This window comes from Ursus arctos, unplaced genomic scaffold (genome assembly GCF_023065955.2).
Source record: "Ursus arctos isolate Adak ecotype North America unplaced genomic scaffold, UrsArc2.0 scaffold_34, whole genome shotgun sequence".
NCBI lineage: Eukaryota > Metazoa > Chordata > Mammalia > Carnivora > Ursidae > Ursus > Ursus arctos.
Window position 1 is genome coordinate 16,437,538 of NW_026623030.1, and position 22,949 is coordinate 16,460,486.

Here is a 22,949-nt window from a genome sequence, read left to right on the forward strand (position 1 = left end):
TCCAGTTTTAAAAATAACATTGATGCTGTTGGATTAGATATTTTCTTTTTTGCCTTTTCAGCATTTGGGTTGCCTTCTTTGCATCAAAGCATCTGGATTTTCTTCTCAAGAATTTACCCTTCCCCCACCCTCAAGTGTGGGTGTGGGTGTGGGTGATCCCAGTTCTGTGGACTCCAGGGGTGGGCAATATCCAAGTGGATAACTCGGGGATGGGACTCTCCGTGATTCATTTGGGAAAGAGATGCTTCTTTTTTCCTAATGCTATTAAACCAGAAGAATTTGAGCCTGGAGCTGCTGATGCCCATTTTGACACACAATGGAGAGCTTTTGCATTAGAATAAAATCTGCAGGGATGGAAATGGGGAGAGTGAATATAGGGAGGCAGCTTCCTGATGACTTTGTCTAAGCTGGATCCTGCTATAATGGAAGCCAAATCCCCTAGAGTTTTCTATAATGTGAGTCTCTAACACCTCCTCACCTTTTTATTTGCTTGTGCAAGTTTGAGGAGGATTTTGTCATCGGCAACTGAATGATTTCTGGCAAAATACAACTACGATAAGCATCCTTCCGTGTGTGTCTCTCTGTGTGTGTGTATACACTCAAGAACATATACATGTGTGTATGGATATTCAACAATATATGTATATTTTGAATATATGCTCATATATATTCTTGAGAACAGTACTTATAGGAACATTATTTTTTATCTAAATTCAATTAGCCAACATATAGGAGATCCTTAGTTTCAGATGTAGAGTTCAGTAATTCAACAGTTGCATATAACATCCAGTGCTCATCACATCACGTGCCCTCCTTAATGCCCGTCACCCAGTTACCCCATCCCCACATCCAGCTCCTCTCCAGCAACCCTCAGTTTCTTTCCCATAGTTAAGAGTCTCTCATGGTTTGTCTCCCTCCCTGATTTCTTCCCATTCCATTTTTCCCTCCCACCCACTCTGATCCTTGGCACTGTTTCTTATATTCCTCATATCAGTGAAACCATAAGATAATTGTCTTTCTTTGATGGACTTATTTCACTCAGCATAATACTATAGGAACATTATTGTGTGATCAATACCCAAAGTGAAACGACTGCCTAAAGAATCTTAATGTATTCGAAACCATGCTCCAAACACGTGCAGATTCCCACCCCCACCTGCACTGTTCAAAAGTGCCAGTTTCCCCACACCTGGCAGTGGATCTTAGACGTATGTGACAATGAAAAAGTGAGCAAGAGACTTGGACAGGCACTTCACAGAAGACCGTATCCAAATGGCCGATAAACCTACGAAGATGTGAACCTCATTTGGCACTAGGGGAATGCAAATTAAAACTATAAGGTGTAACCATTAAACACCCACTCAAATAACTAAAGTTTAAGAAGACTGACTTCCAGTTATAAACTAACAGTCTCGGGGATGAAAAGTACAGCATGGGGAATACAGTCGACAACAATGTAATGATGTTGTATGGAGACAGGTGGTGACTACACTCACTGTGGTGAGCCCTGAGTGATGAACAGAATTGTCGAATCACTGTGTTGTACACCTGAAACTAATATAGCTATGGTTCAATTGAAAAAACGGGAGTGTCTGGGTGGCTCAGTCGGTGAAGTGTCTCTTAATCTCAGCTCAGGTCTTGATCTCAGGGTTGTGAGTTCAAGCCCCGCGTTGGGCTTGGAGCCTACTTGGGGAAAAAAAAAAAAGACGATACCCAAATTGTTGAGGATGTGGCTCATCTAGAACTCTAATACACTGCTGGTGTGAGGGTAAATGGCTGCGGCTACTGTGGATGACTGCGCGGTGTTATCTACCAACGCTGAACGGATGTGCATACCCTGTGGCCAGCGATTCCCCCCATGTGCACATACCTAACAGAAGTATGCACATTTTTCATTATAAGCCATGTACAAAGGTCAGCATTCTTTGTAGTAGTTCCATCCCCTTTTACCTCCCCCAAAACAACACAACCCAAAAGCCCTTCGACAGGTAAATGGATAAATTGTGGTAATTCAGAGAGTAGATACTATGCGGTAATGAGAACAGATATCTGATGAATACACATGAAAATATTAGTGAATCTCATAACCGTAATGTACAAGTGAAGCCAGATCTGAAAGAGTATATAGTGGATGATTCCATTTCAATGGCGTTTAAAAAAACAGGCAAACCAGGGGCGCCTGGGTGGCTCAGTTGGTTAAGTGTCTGCCTTCAGCTCAGGTCATGATCCCAGGTTCCTGGGATGGAGACTCGCTCAGGCTCCCTGCTCAGTGGGGAGTCTGCTTGACCCTTTCCTTCTGCCCCTCCCCCACTTGTGCTCTCTCTCGTGCGCTCTCTCTCTCTCTCTCTCTCGAATAAATAAATAAAATCTTAAAAAAAAAAACAGGCAAACCATATTGATGGCAATCAAAATCAGGATGGTGATTACCACTGGGGAGAAGGGGCTTGTGTCTGGGGGAGAGCTCGAAGGCGTTTCTAGGGCTTTGGTAATACTCTACACCTTGACTTTGGTGAAGAAGTTGCACAGATTTTTTTCACTGTGTAAAATTTCATCAAGCCATACACTTATATTTGCATACTTTTCTCTATGTATGTTTTACTTCAATAAAAAAGTGTGTTCTTTTTAGAAGCATTTGGGTGAGAATAAAATGATTTGGAAAAAATCTAATAGTGGGTAGAGACTTCAGACACACAGGTGAATGCTAGAAACTCCAGAATCAGTCCTGACACAAGATATTGCAATGACGAGAGGCCAATTCTTCAGGCCTTTGTTACAAACCCAAAGTGAAGCATCTGATTTATCTCTCATTTGCATTGCTGGGAATTTTATCTCTGGACAGACATAGGAATAAAGTGAAAAATGGACCAGGAAGCAACAAAGGAGAGAAACGTTGGGAAAGCTGACCACAGCGTATGTATCTGGGGCTTGGTGTTGTATTGTGAAGAGAGAGAATTCGGTCACATTCTGCATGAGACTTGAGAGAGAGACGTTCTAAAAAACCTGATGAAAAGGTTGATATGAACTCATGGCCTAAGGCTCTAGAAAGCAACATGGCATTAGATGGGTAGGGATTCTAGAAAATGAAATTTTGGATGAAATGAATTAAATGGAGAAGAGTGAATGTGAGTGAAATGAAAGGACTAAGTAAGCAAAGTTCCAATAACAGAGCAAGAGGGCCAGGATTTAAGGAAACCTAGTCTTCTGTAAAGGACCAGTGAACTGAGATAGTCAAAGAAATGTCACCGAAGATGGCAGGAAGAGCAGGTTCCCAGAAGTGAACAGGCTTCTAGAATATTGCCAGAAAACCTAAAGGCAAGAATGAGTGGAAACTTAAAAAAAAAAAAATGTACCAAAAGCAATACACTTTCAATAGGATTTGTATTGTTCAGAGCAAGTAGATGTACAAGGAGATAATAGGTCCACTCTTTCAGGGAAGAGCTTGAAATAATTTAGTCAACAAATATTTATTGTTTTCCCCGAGGCTGGCACATAATAGATGTGCCACAAATAGTTGCTGAATGAATCGGTGAATTCAAAGAGCACTAATGGAGGTCCCAGCTTCAGTGACCCTCCCTGTTGGTGGTGACACAAGACCCATGAGCAGGTGTGTGAGAGGAGCTATGACTGTGGAACCCCGCAGAGTTGGGGTGGGGGGAGGAGACAAGGGAGAGAGCCAGAGAAAGCTCCTCGAAGAGAAGCAGCTCCTACTCTGTCTTGTTGTAATAAGCCCTGAATATCTGTCTGGACCCCGTCAGCATTTTTATCCACGACTAGGAAGAAAACAGAGACCAGACCCCATCTAAGTACTGCACCCACCTCTGGTCAGCCCTCTCTGAGACCAGGATGCTCTAAGTATCAGGTTACCTAAGTTATAAGGATCCTAAACTAGGAACCGCCTTTATCTGCATTTTGCCAATGAGGAAACTGAGGCTTGGAGCAAGAGGCAATTTGCCCGGGATCCACAGCTGAGAAGTAGCAGAGCAGAGCTCATTCTACATCAGGCAGACTCCAGAGCCAGCAGTATTATCGTCGCTGCTCCTGCTTTGGAGAGACCGCTGGAGAGACGCCCTTCAGGGTTCCTCTAGGGCTCCGTGGTTCTGGGTGGTGGCTCCCGATCTTTAGCATTTCTCAGAACTGGGGAATTTGTTGGTCTGCGTTGTTCTGCTTCCTGATCCTATAGAAGGAGTTCTCCAGTTTGGGTTCTGTTGGCCTGCCATCTACCTCTACATGAAAACAGAGACGGCTCTGAGTGCTTGGTGACCCTGACTGAGCAGCAACAGAACGCCCGTGAATTCGCGCTTTCCACACGACTCTACCATTTCGGCCTTGAACCCGCTGGGCCTTTGTGGCGTCTGTTGGTTTTTAAAAATTCATTTGGGGCCAGTAATATGCTGTGTTGCCATCCAGGCTTGGTAAAATGGAGGAGTTAGCTGCAATGGCATCGCGTGGTCTGTATTAACGAGTTGTAACTGGATATCAAGTTCATTATCAAAACAAACCCCCGGTTTGCCTGAAGCCCTGTTCTGTGTGTCTAGCTGGAAAGACAGCTCCTTTTTCTTTGTGAAAGCAGAAAAGCCAAGCTTCAGAAAATGTTGATTTGTGCTGTAAGAGCCCTCCACACCCTTAACTGATGGACACAGCATGAATTGTGGTCCCGTCATTTACAGCTGGGGACACCCTCTAAGTCTTCTGCTTTTGGTGTAAAACATTACCTGGGCCACCTCTGTTATCAGTCTTATCCAACGATCTATTTACCTAAAGTACACAATTACAGAAGAGGCTCCATGACAATCCAGGGCGGAGGAAAGAGCATTAATGAAACCGTGCGTCTGTGGGATTGGATGGCTTAGCAGTTGGTCTGAAATGCCACCTGCCCCTGGTGTCCACGTGGCGAGGCTGTCTGGGGCTTCCTTGTTTTCTCTTTTTAAACTCGTGAAATTGTTAAAAGAATTAACAAAGCTGAAAAGAAGCACGGGAAGAGCTAACAAATATTGTTTAAGCATTATGATACAAAGGCAAGGGACGGAGGGAGGGAGGGAGATGGGGAGAGAGAGAAACAGACAGAGAAAGAGACACATAGCTTCTGAACCTGCGGTGGAATACAAACTGCTTTCTGGGGAGTGGCCATTTTTGATTTTCCCCAAATTGGGGCTGGCTGCTTCAGGGAGGTGTCTGACCTCTGACCAACATCCCCGCCCCTTCATTAAGGGCCCTACCCTGCATTAAATTCGGGCCCTTTAGGTGTCAGAAATGGCTATCATCCTTCACAGGCAGACGAGGAACGATAGAGTCTGGCTTCCTTTCAAGTCAATTTGCAGTAGGACCATGTTCTAATATCAAAAAGGAAGAAAAAGGACACTTTGTTTTGTGAGTAACCATGAGACGGCTGCATTTGATGTGACTTCTGTGGACAGTGTGACATTCTTCCCCAGGATGCTTCTGTAACTTCTGATGAGCTCAGAAAGCCTTTGGTGACAAGAGGGTGGCAGCTGTAGCAGCCTGGTCTGGAACTGAATTTGGAGACTTGAGGGTGAAGCTGGGTCCCCATCCCAGCGAATATTAACGGCTCTGGGCATGGAGCGGAGGGGACAAAATGGGGCTTTGGAGCCAGGCCGGCCTAGGTTTGAGTCTCAGCTTCTCTCTTGCCCAAGTCACCTTTTGGGGGTCTGAGCCTCATTAAGAAAAATGGAGGTGGTAACACCTCCTTCACGGGGTTGTGGTAAGGCCTCAAGATAACATTTGTGAATCACCTGGCACATCGTGAACCCTCAGTGGGTGGCAGGATAGCAAGATGGACTAACAGGTAGGATGGTATGGACTGACGACCTAAGATGCCATGGGCATCATCCTCCAAATGAAGAAAGAGAAAGGCCACTGAGGTAGCTGTAGGAGAAAGGGCCCCTCAATCCTTACCCACTTTGAGAACGTGAAAACAGAGAGTGGAAAGGGAGAGAGGGATTTCTGGAGGGCTTTCTTCCGACAACACCTGCTGGAATGCTTTGAATCTCCCCAAGGAGAGGAGGCTGCTTCATCCTTCACTTCAAACAGAATGACAGAGAGGCTTTGGTGGGACTATTCGAGAGTTTAAAGTATGATCCCAGCAGCTGGGGGACTGCTGAGCTGGTCCCCGACCCTCTCCTGGCAAATCCAGAGGATAGAGGCAGGCTAGGGGGTGCTCCTGTGGCTGGTGCTGGGTTAGGAAGTGGTGCTTGTCTTTGATGGTGTGTCAAGCATGCCTAAAACCTGGGCACCAGATGGGACACCCCAGGCAGGAATAGCAACCTGGGGTTTTGCCCACAGTAGCTCCCACTAGAAGCCCAGGAGACTCCAAGGGCGGGAGTCTGGGTGGAGTGGACTACTGGTAAACCAGAATCTGAGGGACATGCGTCTGATAGACAATGTGTAGAGAGCTGGAATCATTTGGAAGGCTGCAGTAAAGAAATTCCATAGGGCCAACAGAAGTGCCTATAGGAGAAAAGAGCCAGCTTTAGACATCTGCAAGGCCCTACAGGAATACAGACCTTTTATGGTGGTACCAGTGAGAACTTTCCTGTGCTCCCTATTTTCCCTTCCAGCCAACACAGAAAGGTAAGGGGAACAGGGGCATCTCTGTGGGTAAAGAAAAGGGCATGCCCAGGGGCGCCTGGGTAGCGCAGTGGTTAAGCATCTGCCTTCGGCTCAGGGCGTGATCCCAGCGTTCTGGGTTCGAGCCCCACATCAGGCTCCTCCACTAGGAGCCTGCTTCTTCCTCTCCCACTCCCCCTGCTCGTGTTCCCTCTCTCGCTGGCTCTCTCTCTCTGTCAAATAAATAAATAAAATCTTTAAAAAAAAAAAAGAAAAGAAAAGGGCATGCCCCACACTGCCCTCCCCTGTGGCAGATGGCCTGCAGGGAGCCATCCTAAGCTGTCCTTAACAGGTAGGAGAGGAAACACACTCCTCTCCTTGAAGGTTGAAGTGTTGCTTAATACATTAATACCTAGAATCAATGCTTTTAATTTCTGAATTGTGACTGTGTCTTGTGACTTGGAGAGACTGGGAGGCTGGCTATGACCCAAGGGCAAGCAGAAAAGGTACTGGATAGGTTGTCTTTATGCCAGAGCTGGAGAAAAGCTTCCCCTGCTGTAAATTGTTAAAGGGAACAGGGGAGGCCAAAAAAAAAAAAAAAAAAATCGTGTTTTGATTAGATCCTAGGCTTCATTCAATGGACAGGTTGCTTTTGTAATGCTGGTGTTACAAAAGATGGAATGGAGGCTTTGTGAGGTTTTGGGCAGTGGGCTGGAAAGAAATGAGAGTCCTGTGCAATGCTTGTCAGCTGATGACTTCAGGGACTTCTGGGGTGACTGGAGTATCCTTGAGACACCCCCCTGAACTTTGACCTTGGCTGATGAGGACAAGCTAGAAGTGAATAGCCTATGAGATGCAGTCAGTATTTCTTTGGCTTCCCCAAAGCTTCTTCAAGTAGGTGGTTTTCTTCTTCACGCTCTTTGTTTGAGAATGGGTACATATTTGCCCTCGACCCACGCACCCCCGTAAATGGTCAGGCTTAACTTTGCAAAGTAACATGTAATGGTTAAGAACGGGGACTTTGCAGTCTGACCCAACTTGGGTTCGAATGGCAGATGGGCCACTAACCAGCTGTGGGACTCTGGTCAAGTTATTTCACTTCTCTCAGCCGCAGTTTGCTCACCTGCAAAATGGGATAAATAGTGCCCACCTCTTAGCACTGTCGAGTGGATAGGATTGGATAATTCACATAAGAACTTGGCATGGCACGTGGCACATAGAAAGTACTCAATACCACCAGTTATTTCTAGTACCATCATCACAACTCTATAATATGTCATTTAATTTTAAAACGTCATGTCATTTTCAACCCCATGGAGGATACAAAAGCGTACTTCATTTTGCTATCCCCAGGACAACCTTGAAAGAATGATGATTCATGAGGAGATAGATTTCTTTCTCAATATGATACCATTTTTCTTTGACAAAAAAAAAAAAAAAAAAAAACCAAAAAACTGGCATTACACCAAAAAATTGGCATTACACACAACAGACCACGGGGGTGGTTAGGATGTACATAAAGCACCAAAAGGTAGAATGATATTCATCATAAATCAATCTTGGTTATTATTCTGGACTCAGTCTTAATGGACATTATCTTGAATCTTCACAAGATGTAGTCACATTTGAGAAAATGCAGCATCAGAGAGGTAAAGCAGATAGCCTAAGGTCACAGAGCGGGCAAACGGCAGCAGAACCAGGACTCAAAGCCTGGATGATTCATGGCTCCGGTCCTAAGGCAATCAGGCTAAGACATGAGTTTGTCTGGTCGACCAAGGAAACTCAAGAATTGCCCTTTACTGAGATAATTTAAATTGCAAACCCTGGAGCTACAGAAAAGGGGGACAAGGCGGGTGATTTGTTGGTTTGAGGCAGGGAGGAAAAAGGTGAGGGGAGCTAGTTAAGGCTACAGAAGCATCTGGGCTGCCTACAATAGTTCCCATGGACCCTGCAGAGAATGCGCCCCATGTCCGCCATTTTTCCATTCCATTTCCATCCCTACGAAGTTGACAGATTCATAGCTCAAATTCCTTGTTACCTGTCAACAAGCTTGGCTTTCTGAGTTTTGAAAGGCCTCTTTTAAAAGGTCTAAAAATATCAAAGAAGCAATTTGATTAGCAGAGGATGGGATCAGCTAATAAGCAATAACAACATAGGCGAGTCATGCGCTAATTGCCTTTTGGGCATTTTCTTCAAGGGCTCTCGGAAATGCAACATTTTCGTCCTGTTACTCTTTTGGCTGCCTTTTCCTGAATGCATAAAAATGATCAGCACGAGAGTCATCGTCTTTGGAAATGTCAGTATTTAAATGTTTTAATGCTTGATATTTGGGAGCCCATGGCTTTATCCCTAAGCGGGAATATGAAAAGATAGCATTTAATGAGCACTTACTATACAGGAAAGGGGCTTACTTATAGCCGGGGGCTTTTCTGAGCGTCACCCCATTGATGCTCCCAACAACCCTACAAAACAGGGACTGTTGTAATTTCCATATGCGAGACAAGGAAACTGAGGCACCAGAGTGTAGCTTGTCCAAGGTCACACACATAGCAAGTACTAGGATGGTATCCATGTTTACGGAGCACCCAGCACATGCTAGGAATTACCTGTGAATAAAACATTTATGGCCTTGGTCCAGATGGATTTATAGTCACCTGAGGGATGTACCTGGTACCTGGGATTATCCTTGATCCTGAGAACAGACGCTAAAGAATAGTGAACTTCTACCCATTGCCAGGCATTGCACTAGTCTCTGCGGATAGAATTGTGAGCAAGGCACGGTCGTTCCCCTCAAAAATCTCCAAGTCTAGTGGTAGGGTTGAAAAAATAAACAGGCAATTATGATGCAGAGTATTTTTTTTGGTAGAAAATAGAAAATTCAGTGGGTCAGAGCTTGGATTCAGACTGAATCCATTTAACTAGATATTTGCCCAAATTATTCAACCCAATTAAGCTGCTTACGATTATCAACATCTCAGCCACATACACCCCAGAACCTCATTCCTCATTAGCTGGGCCTGTCTTTCGTCCTGTTTTATCTAGCAGGTCTTGGCAGCATATTGACCCAGGATCAAAATATGCCTTTCTTAGAAATGTGGCTTTAATTAGAAGTGGCTTATAAATCTTCATTGAAATGAGCATTATTTAGAAAGATGAGTTTAAGCCACATCCAGGGTTCCCCCCACTCCATCCTCAGCTGTGTTTCTTTTCCAGAAAAGCTCACTAGCATATTTTAGCAAGAGCTCAAGAAAATGCAAATGTCCTTGTCTGTGGTCACAGGCACAGTCACATTCTTGTTTGCATTGCCTACAGCTAAAATTGGCACTTTCCTTTTTCCTGCCAGATACTTCTGAATATACGCTTTAAAAATCGAACCGACAGATGCCCCTTTTGGAGAGATATTTGTCTACTTTGCCCATTGTTATTGCAGTCAACAGGCTTATCTTAAGGGCACAGGGTCTGTCCAATACATCAGTCCTGGGTTCAAATCCTACCTCCATGACCTACTTATCTGGGTATCTCGGGGGAAGTTACAAAACCTCTCCACACCTCGGTTTCCTTGTCTCTGTAAACGACTGCGCCTGCCCATGGCGTGAGGGGTTATTTTAATAGTGTATGCAGAGCGCCTGATACACGACAGATGCTCAGGAAGTGATGGCCGTTCTTTGCTCTCTAGAGTCGCATGGCAAGGACAGAACCCCAAAACTCTGAGGTTCGATTTCTTGGTTCTGCAGATGAACATGAAGAAACTAGAGAGGTTAAGTGATTTGACCAGGTAGTGGGAGAGCTGGGATTGGAAGCCAGCTATGCCCATCCCACCAACTGTCCAGAGCTCTGGAAACATCTTGCTATGGAAACCCAGAGGAACAAGGGCAGGGGCTGTTTCAGAAGGAGGAAGAAGACGGAGAGCATGACATATTCAAAAACCACTTTGGCTTCCGAGTAGGGGCCGAGTAATGAGAGATGAGGCAGGCGAAGTTGGCAAGGACCCGATCCTGCAGAGCCTTTTAAACCTCATTAAAGATATTAATCTTCATTTTGAGGGCAATGGAGGGCCATTTAATTGTTCTATTCAGGGGAATGACAATATCCTACTTGCATTGGAAGAGAATGGGTTGGAAGAAGGTCAAATTGAAGGTAATGTGGGCAGTTAGGGGGCCGGCGGAATAGTCCAGGCTACAGACAGTGGTACTGTGGACCTGATAGCAACCTTGGGGAAGGAGGCAGTGTCCTACTGAACTCCTGCCCTGAGGCAGCTGGTTAGACCTAAGGGTTGACGGGGAGGGAGGGGTCAAAGAGAAAGTTTAGGTTCCTGCCCAAACAGTTGAGTACAGAACAGCGTCATTTATTGAAATGGTAAATATCTCACCATCAGATGAGCATTCAATTGGGGCAAAGTGTTGAGGACTGTAGTAGTCCCCCACTGTCATGGTTCTCTACCGGGGATGATCTTGTCCCCTAGGGGTCATCCGGCAAGATCCGAACACAAGTTTGATTGTCACAACTTGGGGACGGGGCTGCTACTGATGTCTAATGGACAGAGAGTAGGCACGCTGCTCAGCATTCTCCAAAGCACAGGACAGCTCATCGCCCAAAATGTCAATAGTGCCAAGATCGAGAAATCCTACCCTGCCGAAATTCAAAGCCTTGAAAGAAGTAACACATTGGCCCTTTCTGCTTATTAAAGGCTTTAATGAGAATCCATGGAGCAGAATCCTCTGTAACTTGACAACCCCCTGGGATAGAAACTTGGGTAACTGTATGAAGAGGGAGAGTATGGAACGGTTTATCTACTGGAGCTCTGTGGGACAGCATTTTGTCAGACGGGGTTCCAGGAAAGAACGTGCTGTCTGGGGGTGCGTGGTAGTCCTCTGCCCCACTCCCTCCCCTGTTAGAAAATAAGTTCTAGCTTTGGTTCAGTGTCTCGAACCACGTCAAGCTACATCTAGCCAACATTGAGGATTCAGACTGGAAGTCTTCACTGTGCATGTCTTCCCGTGGAAAGTGCCAAGAACTTCTTTCTACCTCCAAGCTCCTTTATGGGTTTTTTGCTTTTCTTTCTGGTACTTCTTATTTGCTGTTGTGAGTCATGGATATTTATGAATTTTTTCTCCAATGGAATTGTGGGTTCCTTGAGAGAAGGACCCTGCCCCCCAAATCTGTCATGGTAGGTGTTAAATATACACCTGCCCATGTCCCAGGCCACTATGGGGCATTATTCCCTGTCTTTTCTACCACTGAGCTACAGCCCACCATGGACCCTTTGAAGCCCTGACAATGCTGAACCCATCCCAGAAACCATCCCAGCAGTATAATCTTCTCCCTCTGTGAAACCCAGAAACCCCGAGGCATTTCCAGGCTTTGCAAGCGGGTTGCCAGACGTGGCTAATTTTCGAGTTATTAAATAAAACTACCGATTGCATAAATTCCAATTTAGGCAGAAAGGCATTCTATCAAAATTGAGCCCCGCAAGAAATTTTCTCAACAGAGTTTGAACACAGGAATTAAGAAGGGGAAAATGCCCCCATCTCATGATAGAAGGTATCCCACTACCAACCATTATGATTTTGAAGTTAGCTGTCAGAAAGATCTCTGAGAAAAATATGTTGGTTTATTCACTCCAAGAAAGGTTTAATTGGCTTCTGTCAGATCGTCTGTAAGTGCTTACTTGCCACCGAACCCCGCACAGATTCTGCAGCTTCTGAATTTCACAGCTCCCAGCTGAGGATTTGGTGGCTGTGGCATTGCCGAAAGGGGGTCAAGGACAGGGCTCCTTCCACAGTCATGCAAAGGCTTGTCTAACCTGAGTTTCTTCAAGCTCCCCTCCCCCAAATGGTGGAACCAGATGGGGGGTCATAGGAATAAAGATGGCACACATTCCACTCTCTCAGCTCTCTCTCTTCCTGTTATCCCTGTCTATATTTTTTCAGAGTTTCCAGAAGGGTGCCCCGTGTGATTATCTTTTTTTACTTCTGTATCCCCAACACCTAGCATCATGGTTGGCACACACAAATATTCGTTGAAGGACTGAATGCTTCCATCGAGGGCCTCTGCCCTTCCCCGGGCCCCAGAGCCCCACAGTCACCAGCTTGCTTCGGACACCCAGTATCTGAGTTTTTGGGAAATCATTTGTGATTCACAGTCACTGCTGATAACTCCATCCGATACCTATCTCCCATACTTTCGTCTCTCCTTTGCCCTTGCTTCCCACACTCATGCTAGATACACACTTTCCTAGGCGTTCTTGCAGTTAGAAAAGGCAGGCAACACTATTCTGGCAAATGAAATGTAAGAAGAAATAGGAAAGTTCTTGGAAAGCCTTCATTTGTCTCATAAAAGGGACAAACAAAGCTCACACTCTCCACTTTCTCCTCTTTTTGCTGGGATATGAATGTGATGCCTGGCGCTGGGGCAGCCATTCTATGACCATGAGAGAAAAAGACTTACCCATTCCTACACTGGCAAGCTTCTGAACCAATACCAGCAGGCATTCACCTCCAGATTTCTTGTATGAGGAAAATGAATTCATATTTGTTTATGTCGCTGCTTTTCAGTTTTTCTCTTACTTATAGCCAAAAATGATCCTAATTGATACATAGAGTTTTCCTTTTTTCTCATTTCATTATGGCTCTTCATGGGATTCAAACATGAATGATGGAAATGGACTGAGAGTTAAATCCAAGAAGCTCAAATTAGGATAGGGGCAACCCCTTTTCTACAACTAGGGTTTTCAACTGGGTCAAGCATTTCCGCTACCAGAATGAACTTTCTCCTGCAAGGTACACCATCCTACATGCACATCTACTCTTAGGCCAGTTCTAAAAAATATCCTTCGACCCACTTCTTCCCTTCCACCCTTAAGCCGGGACTTGGCCTCACTAATGATGGGCCCCACTGTGTGACTTTGCAGTTAACACTCCGCCTCCTCCAGACTTCATATCTGGGCTGACACATGTTCATACTGGTGACAGTGACACTCCCGTCTAGTCCGAGAACAAGGAGCACTGGTAATAATTACCGCCATCACTTATGGGAGTGGGGGGGGGGCAGCGGCCGGGGGGGGGGGGTGGTTAACTGTGTTCTGATATTGTGCTCAGTATTTCACATGTGTGATTTCATTGAATCCTTCCAAAACTTTGATGTAGTAGACCTGATTATAATTCAACCCATTTCACAGAATGTCCTACTAGAGACTGTCAAAGAGGGGATTTGAACCCACCTTTGTATGACCTCAAAGACGGAGCTCCTCCCTAGTCACTAAGCTTATATCACATCCATTAGACTCTTTGATGTGTTTCCTCTACTGCCCCCACCACTTCCCCATGCAGAGCAGCTGCCTCTTTGCAGCAGAGACAAAGAGCTTGCTTCACTTTGTCCAGCATAAAGAAAGTGCCTATCGCTCTTCCCGTGTCAAGAGGTAATGAACACGCACCTTCCCCGCAATTTATCATGGAGGGGAGCTCACTGTCACATGGACCTGCAATTAGACACAGCACGATTCACCAAGGCAGGCATTACCAGTCCAGAGCATCCGGGCAGAAAGAAAAACAACAAAACAAAAGCAACTTGAATTCCGCAATTGTCTCAGGCAGTTAACAATGGAGCCAGAAGAATCCCTTGGAGAGAGAAAAGGACTGGTTGCTATTTCCCTGGCCTAAGTCATGAGTCGTATAAAAATGAAGGTGCAGCTGGCAGCATTCTTCACAATTGAATCTCAAGTGGTCCGGAGAGCTTTTATCCCCCCCACCCCCACCCCGGGTATAATCAGTGATTCAGGGCAGGGGGCGTGGTTTCTGTGATTAGAGGCCAGAGAAATCACCCAGTGCTGAGCCCACTTCCAACAAAGATGCGGTGACTCACCACTTACTTCGTGAGGCTACCATTTCTCCTATCTGGACAAGAAGGAAAATCATCACATGTTTGTGGCTAGGAACGTCTTATGCTGAGAGTCCAGGTTTCTTTTGTTGGGGGATCTCTTTCTAAAATACCTCCGTTCTCCTTTTCTGATTCCAGGCAGCCCAACTGGGTGTACACTGGGCTGGACTCCTGAGGTCTTCTCTGGGCATTTCTGTTCTCATCACAGGGGTGGGGGTGGGGGTGGGGACAGGGGTGGAAGCTGGAGGGTGGGGGAGGGGGCAGAGATGCTCAGGCCAAGGTCTTCTGTATACCTGAGATTCTGCTTAATTTGCCCCCTTCTCCCCTCTTTGGCAGAGAATAGACCTTGGAGCTCTTCAGCCTCAGTCTACCCAGGTGCTAAAGGGGGTTAATAAGAACACCTCTATCACAGAGTCGAGAGAGGATTAAACAAAGCCATACTGGCTAACAGTTCATAGTATTACTCTGTGCCAGGCTCTGTTCTAAGAGCTTTACCCATATCAGCTCATCTAATCCCCACAACACCCTACAACAGGGGAGCATTTTTAGCTGTTTCATCTATTCTAAGATGCACGTTTTCTTTCCACATTTAGCATCTCTGAAACTGGGGCATATCTTATAATCGAAAGTAGGTTATAGTTTAATCAGAGTTTTCTTAGTGGCACAAAAAAAAATAATGACGCATCTTTAAATGGAAGATGTCTTAAATTAGATTAAATGTGATATGCCCGTTTCACAGATGTGGAAACTGAGGCTCAGGTAACTCATTTGCTCAAGGCCACAAAACCTGATAAGTGGCAAAGTTGGGGTTTGAACTCATGTCGTTTGCTGAAGAATCTTCTCTTTAAATCACTAAGCTAGGATATGAACAGAGTGCCGAGTATGAATTCTGGGTGTCTCCGGTTCTGCCCAAATTAGGGATGCTTCTTTTCTCTCTGGGTGTTTCATGACAGCGTGGTAGAAACTTCAGGCACCAAGAGACAGAGCTTGTCTAAAGGATTCTACAGCTTTATAGTTTTTGCCAAATGCCATTTCTGTATTTCCATTCCAGAACATGGAGGGGTGTGTGTGTGTGTGTGCTAAGTGCCTCTCCTTTTTTAGCCCCTTTCAAGGAAGAAAATGTATCCCCAGTAATCTGCACATGCCCTGCTCCCCTCCCTTCCCCATGGCTAATCCCATTAGTCTTCTCTTTTGCTTCCTTGGGAAACAAAGGGTAAAGGAACTCCCTCAAAGATTAGGGAGCCCGACATGGGGGGGGGGAGCTACAAGGTTTCCTCAACAAAAGACATTCCAGCGGAGGATTTGCATATATTATTCATGTTTTTAAAAAACTCCGTGAAGATGGTACAAGGCAGGGTGCCACTGCAACATTAGTTATCATGTAGCACCTTTCATCCTGTGAAAGGAAAATGCCTAGCTTCAGAGGGCTTCAGGGCCCTTTTGGGGGTTCCCCACGTGTCATTACACTAGGGCATGGTGGACCCATAGTCGGTGGTATTACCATGCAGCCCAGCGTGGCCTCACCCTTCTCCTCTGAGAATCCAGCTCCTTCCTAAATCACTCCTCAGTGGATGCTTACCTGGCTGCCTGGCATTTGTCATCCTCTATGTGGCAGCCCCCCTGCCCCCCAATAAACCCGAAAGTGATTTGAAGCTAGTGCCTGGCCAGTGACCTTCTTTTTCTATCCCCCTGTGGTGCAAGCTAACCTCTCTCTCAGTACTTGTATAGCATGGGGAGGCAGGGAGCACTTGAACCCTGGAGACCGACAGATCCGAGTTCAGATCTGTTCCCTGCTGGCCAGTGTCCTTGGATAAGGGATCTGTTCTCCCTGGGCCTCCATGTTGCCGTCTATCTTGTGAGGAGGTAACAGCTCCCCTTGAAGTGTGGTAGAGGGTTCTGAAAGATGGAGCTGGTGGTAAATACTCAAGAGGCACTGACTGTTACCATTGTTATTAACATCGCTGCAATTATTACTGGTTTGATTTGGTCTGACACCAGAAGTTGATTTTCTTGTGGTTTGTTACTTTCTAGTTAGCCTTGTTTAGGTTAACCAGGGCTTTACAGTAGCTCTAAAAAGTTGCAGTTTCTAAAGGCGTGATAATTCAGATGTGAGCCAGTGACACCCTAGAGTCTTCATTATTTCCTAGAAAGTGGGGCAGGGGCAAGGGGATTTCAATGAAGCTTTTGTGCCTGAAGTCTTAGTTTATCCAACAGTTCCCTAGAAACCTCCTTCTCTTTTCTTGACCTTCCTGAGTTCCACCAGCCCTCTTCCCAGGAAAGATATGGCCATTTCAACCTCTGTACCTTCCTCTAGTTTCTTCATCTTTCTATCCCAAGATGGAAAACTACTGCATTTACTTAGGTACATGGGTTCTTCCCTCTGCAAATCTGACACACACATACACACATGCAGACAAGTTAGCTGTCCTCTGAATTCTCACGATACCCAACGATGCTTTTCACTCTGCGTTATAATTATCTATTTCTTATCCTTCACTTCACCTCCCAAACATACACACTATAGATCATGAAATTTTAAAAATCAAGTCCCATTTGTTACAAGAGCAAGTGTTTAGCCCGTTAACAGGGGTTCAATAAATGTTTGCTAAATGGATGAAATAACAATGTAACTAAATTCTAGGGAGTGTTCGCTATGTGTCAAGAGAAGGCACAATGAGATTCCCCCTTTGACAGATGGTAACACAGAAGCAGAGATGTTCTGCAAATTGCCCAAGGTCACAGGGCTACTAAGGGGGCAGATCCAGGGTTCAAACGAGGCTGTTTGGGTCCACTGCCCATGCTCTCACACTCCCCTCTGCTTCCAAAAAGCCCACCTCACTCCTCATTCTCTCCCCCCACTGCTAAGGAAGTTCAGTCCCAGAGGGGACTGCTCCAGATGGAACTCACTTCTGTGTAGCATTTTGAGATGAAAGGACATACAGGAAGACTGTATCTTGCAGAGTGAGCTCACTAAGACAGCTGAACAGTGAGGGATGGGTACAGATGTGTTAATTCTTAGAAGGGAGAAGCTCAGGAACACTTTGGACTACCAGGGAACCATGGATGAGTTTTAAGCTCTCCTTTGTGCACTGACTTCTCCCCCAGGCCCTCCTTTCTTGGGCAGGACTCTGAGCCCTAAGATACGCCACAGTGGGCTGGGGTTGCCTGTGACCCTCTCTACCACGTTCCCCTACCTTGGCCAATCAGTGGTGACATATGGGTGTGCAGATACAATAACAAAGACACACTTAACAAAGACAGAACTGGCCTACCCAGTTATGATCATTTAACAGAAACACTTGACTATGGTCATTAAGTACATACTAATGATTTTTCTCTGTTTTTTTAAAAAATATTACTTATTTATTAGAGAGAGAGAGACAGGGATAGTGACAGAGCTAGGGAGAAAGAGAGAGAGAGCACACAAGTGGGGAGGAGAGGGAGAAGCAGGCTCCCTGCCAACCCACTGAGCAGGGAGCCCAATGCAGGGCTCGATCCCAGGACCCTGGGATCATGACCCGAGCCGAAGGCAGAGGCTTAACCGACTGAGCCACCCAGGCTCCCCAAAGCAACAACAGAATTTTATGTCACATATACACACTATCAAGTGTTAGCATCCTGCTAACCAATTTCCATAGCTTCCTTAGTCCCAACACTTCCTGGATCTTCCTGGTCTCACTTTGCAGGCACGAGGAAAGAAAGGCTCGGGGATGCTAAGCAACTTGTCTTATATCAATAGTTGGCAAGTAGCAGAGTCAGGCTTCACAGCCAAAGGTTTGACTCTGCAGTCTTTCCATATGAGACAGGATGTGCCCATACCTCGAGCCTAGTGGATCTCCGAAAATAATTTCTGCAGTGGCAAACCTACAATTCATCTTAATTTTTTTCCTGATGTTCTGCAGTGTCACTGCTGATTTATTCTATCATTTCGGAATTACTGGCTAATAGGATGGCCCAGCTCAGTGTTCTGCCTGGCGTTTTCATTCTTTACAAGAAACCAACCACTGATAGCAACAGGGATGTGTCTCGACAATTTAATTACACCATGACTCCTCTCTTCCCTTGTCCCTTGTTGGCCTGAAGGCTAATTTCTATATCATTTGGTCTTGAAAACATGACTGGTTTCGGCAGAGAGAGGAAACCTACCTGTGTTAGACGTTCTGAGACCTGAAAGTGCCTGGGGGCCCCCGAGTTGGGGGCACGCTGCATCTTCTTGGTGGCTGGTATCTTGGTTATCTTGGAAATTCCTCAGGCATAGCCAGGGCCCCTCAAAGAGGGTTTTTTCCAGAATCTTCTACTTCAGCAGCCACTAGTGTGAGAGGCTCCAGCAATTTCTTCCTGATTCCTAAAGCCAATTACATGGGCTCCAGAGACGCTTCTGACCCAGGAGTAAGGGAAGCAAGTCATCTGGGTTTCCCACAAACAGGATAAAGAAGTCCAGAGCGGGTGGAATCAGGTGAGCCTGGAATTCTTCAGTGTTTAGAAAGTTACAAACTTTCACGAGCTTTCCCCTCTTTGGAAGGTGTTATCTTTCTCTCCTATAAATGAAAATAAAATATGAACAACAAAAAAACTCCACTGACAAAATCTGAAGGGGGCCCTCAGAGGGGCCCCCAGACCCCTACTGTAAGGGACCCAGGTTTCCACTGCCAGGTAGAGAAAGCGGGTTAACTGCCAGGCAGGGGCCAAGTGCTAGTTGCCTGGCAACGAGACGCTATGGAGGGCTTCCTCATTGGCTGGGATTGGTGGGGGCGGGGTCTCAAATTCTGTGGAGCAGCTGGGACGGTGGCTGGGAGCTAGGGACTATGTTGCCACATTCTGCAAACTCCGGTAGATTCTCCCCTTAGACCTGAGGACCTTGACCTTTTCTCTCTGCCTAACTACAAGCAACTTCTTTCTTCCAAACTGCTCTGTCCTGCCACTAACCCACTAGTGATTTCTTGTGCCTTAGGTTTGGTAGCTAAATGTGTGACTTTAGCTCCACAATTACTTTAACTTGAGGTGCATATTTCTCTCCTCTTTCCACCTGCCAAACTCCTATGCATACTTCAAAGCCCCCCCCACATACATATCTACATCTAATGAGTATTTAGAATGTGCTAGACATTGCTCTGAGTATTTTACATATATTGACTCACTCCCCACAGCACATCCTTAAGTATTTTATTAGCTTGTTTAACAGACTAGGAGATGGAGGCACAGAGAAATTGAATGACATGCTTCAGGTCACACAGAAAGCTCCTGAGTTGGGATTCAAAACCAGACCTGTTTGGGGCACCTGGGTAGTCGGTTGAGTGCTGGATCAGGTCGTGATCTCGGGATGGTGGGATTGAGCCCCACGTGGAGCCCCTCACACTCTGCACTCAGTGCTCAGTGGGGAGTTTGCTTGAGATTCTCTCTCCGTCTGCCTCTGCCCCTCCCCCCTGCACTCCCTCACTGGCTCCAAAATAAATAAATAAATCTTAAAAAAAAAAAAAAAAGCCAGACCTGTTTCAGTCTAAAACCCAAGTTCTTTTTTTTTTTTTTTTAAAGATTTTATTTATTTATTTGACAGAGATAGCCAGCGAGAGAGGGAACACAAGCAGGGGGAGTGAGAGAGGAAGAAGCAGGCTCATAGCAGAGGAGCCTGATGTGGGGCTCGATCCATAATGCCGGGATCACGCCCTGAGCCGAAGGCAGGCGCCCAACCGCTGTGCCACCCAGGCGCCCCTAAAACCCAAGTTCTTAACCATTTAGCTGCATGACCCAGGATAAGATGCCTAACTTTGCTGAGCCTTGGCTTCCATATATTTAAAATGGGGAAAATAACTTTTCCACAGGTTGTCAAGGATTAAAACAGATAATGTATGTAAAGGCTGAGCACGCAAGGAATCCTAGTGGCAACTATTATTATTTTCTGACATCCCACGCCCAGAAAGAAGTACTCATTTTTACTGGCAGTGTTCATTTCACAGCTGATATTAATACTAATATTTATTGATCACTCTTTCCATGCCAGGTGCTCTAAGCCCTTTCCATACATTAATTTATTTAATCCTTCCAGTAACCCTATGGGATAGGTTCTCAAATTGTGGAAGATTTATTGCACATGTTCTGATTTGCATACTTTATCCTTGGCATTATTTCACATGGAATCAATCTGATTCATGTTTTATCTCTAAATGTTGAGCTGCTGAGGATTATGATATCATCATGGCCACACGATGACCTCAGTTTCTCTTTAGAAGGCATCCGCTGCAAGATGACCCTCCATTGAATACAAAATGCCCCACCACACAGCTCCAGACGCTGATGCTTGGAAGTCATAATTTTTTCACCATTGTCTGAAGGCTGAGTCTGACCGTCCTTTTCACAGAAGTTTTGGTCCTCCTGCTTCCTTTGTGGGCAGCATTAAGCAATCAGAAGGTGCTTCCAGAAAGATGCAGATAAACTGAACCACGTTCAGTAGATGGGGCTGGGGATGAGTTCAGTTGAGAAAGTGAGACAGGACGAAAAATGTTCAGCTCTGAACAGAAAGATAAAGGGCTGTCTTGATACAGCTCTGAGGGGCAGGCTTGGAGAAGAAGGACTCGGCTAGCTCTGTATGCGTCCAAAGAAGAGGAAGAAGGAAATACACAGCAGAGTACTATTTAAAAGGCATAAGCCTGGGTGGCTCAGTCGGTTAAGCCGTGAGATCTGTGATCTCTAGGTCATGGGATTGAGCCCCACGTTGGGCTCTGTGCTCGACTGCTCGAGATTCTCTCTCTCCCTCTGTCCCTCCTCCTGCTTGCTCGCTTGCTCTCTCTCTCTCTCTAAAATAAATAGATAACATTTTTATAAATAAATAAAAGGCATAAGCTCTGGGACCAGACTGACTTGGCCGCTAAGCAGCCTCAGTGATAATCTTATAGAACTATGAGGAAAACCAAACGGATAATCCATGTGAAGCACCAGGCCTAGCAAAAAGGGAGAGCTCAGTAAATGTCAGCTCTTATTTCTTTTGTTATTAATACCCACCTGTCAAAGCCATGTAACATTTGCAAGTAGAAAAGGCTCTGGAATTGAAAAGACATGTGTTCAAATTGTGGCTCTGCCATTTATTGGTAATGAGATCCTGGTCAAGGGATTTTCTCTCTCCAGTCTCAATTTCAACACATAGATAAATAGTAATGGTCATGCCCACTTTATACAGGTGGGAGCACTAGGTGAAATCATAAATGTATAGAGCCTAGTACCCAGTAAAGGCTCGAGGCATGCTATTTCCTTTTCTGTTTAAGAAGGGGTATGTTCCAGGGGCGCCTGGGTCGCACAGTGGTTAGGCGTCTGCCTTTGGCTCAGGGCATGATCCCGGCGTTGTGGGATCGAGCCCCACATCAGGCTCCTCCGCTATGAGCCTGCTTCTTCCTCTCCCACTCCCCCTGCTTGTGTTCCCTCTCTCGCTGGCTGTCTCTATCTCTGTCAAATAAATAAATAAAATCTTTCAAAAAAAAAAAAAAAAAAAGAAGGGGTATGTTCCATAGGGAGAGAATGAGCTCCCCAGCATTAGAGGTATTCAATCAAATAAGGTCACATTCTATGGTACTGGGGGTTAAGACTTCAACATATGAGTGTGAGGTTGGGGGGGGACAAATCAACCCATACCACTGAGCTCCTTCACCTTGATAGCTCACGCAGTGTTGGATAGATGTCACTTTGTTTCCCTCGAATATTTAAAATATCCCGATCCTCTCTTGTGAATGTTCGGTGGCCCCCTGGGGGCCTCGGTGCCTCCTTTGGGAACCACAGGGCCATAAGCCTGTGTTCTCTTTGAACTAAGCAGCCTGGACACTTAAGAAGTTAACACCCACAGGAGTAGACAGAAAGTAATGACGAGCAGGAGTTTGTGGTTAACACCTCACCTGCTGGCCCCTGGGGTAGGACATCTCTGGAGTGTGTTCTATACTCCCCCAGAGGTCTCCTTCAGGACTGACTTGCCGATAGCAGTTGCCTGTTCAGAGATGACCCAGCACTGGCTTCTTCCTTTTCCCTGTTGCGTTTCCCCACTCCCTTGAGGTACTGCTTGGATGGCCCCCCAAGGAAACCCCTTCTATCCAAACTCTTGTTCTGGGTCCAATGTTGACTGGAATAACCAGGGAGGTCGGGCCCTCCCCGTCATCTAGTTACGTGGACGTTGCTACCTTCTTTGACTACCTGGCCCCCAGTCACTTTCCTGCTGTTGTTCTCTTCGGTATCCCAGTGAGTTTCTTTATATATTCTCCACATCCCTGACGTACGGAGAGGCCAGCATGTTTTCAGATGTGCAAATGTATCTCCCAACAGTGAAATATTTGACAACTAAGATATGAAGTGATTGTTTAATTCTTAATTCCTGGCTGATTTATGCAAAATACGAACTGAAAGACGCAGAGCGACAGGCACTCTCTCCTCCCAATTTGCCAAAAAGAAAGGCATCTGAAGGGATTAAAAATAGACGTATCAAGTAGAAGAAAAACTGGAATGTGTCGGACGCCAGCTGGGGTAGTTGAAGTGAA

General features: G+C 45.7%; 1 protein-coding gene across 1 annotated transcript in view; it reads right to left on the reverse strand.

Moving 5' to 3' along the window:
* Nucleotides 1-22,340, reverse strand: part of CCDC60 (coiled-coil domain containing 60) — a 159,119-nt gene extending 136,779 nt beyond the window's left edge. Inside the window, exons 1-2 of the mRNA XM_026514578.3 lie at nucleotides 22,317-22,340; nucleotides 18,586-18,675 (exon numbers count right to left, since the gene is read on the reverse strand). Of these exons, the coding sequence (XP_026370363.1) occupies nucleotides 18,586-18,675; nucleotides 22,317-22,340 (114 nt within the window). The remainder of the gene's footprint in view (nucleotides 1-18,585; nucleotides 18,676-22,316) is intronic.
* Between the last annotated feature and the right edge of the window lie 609 nt (nucleotides 22,341-22,949).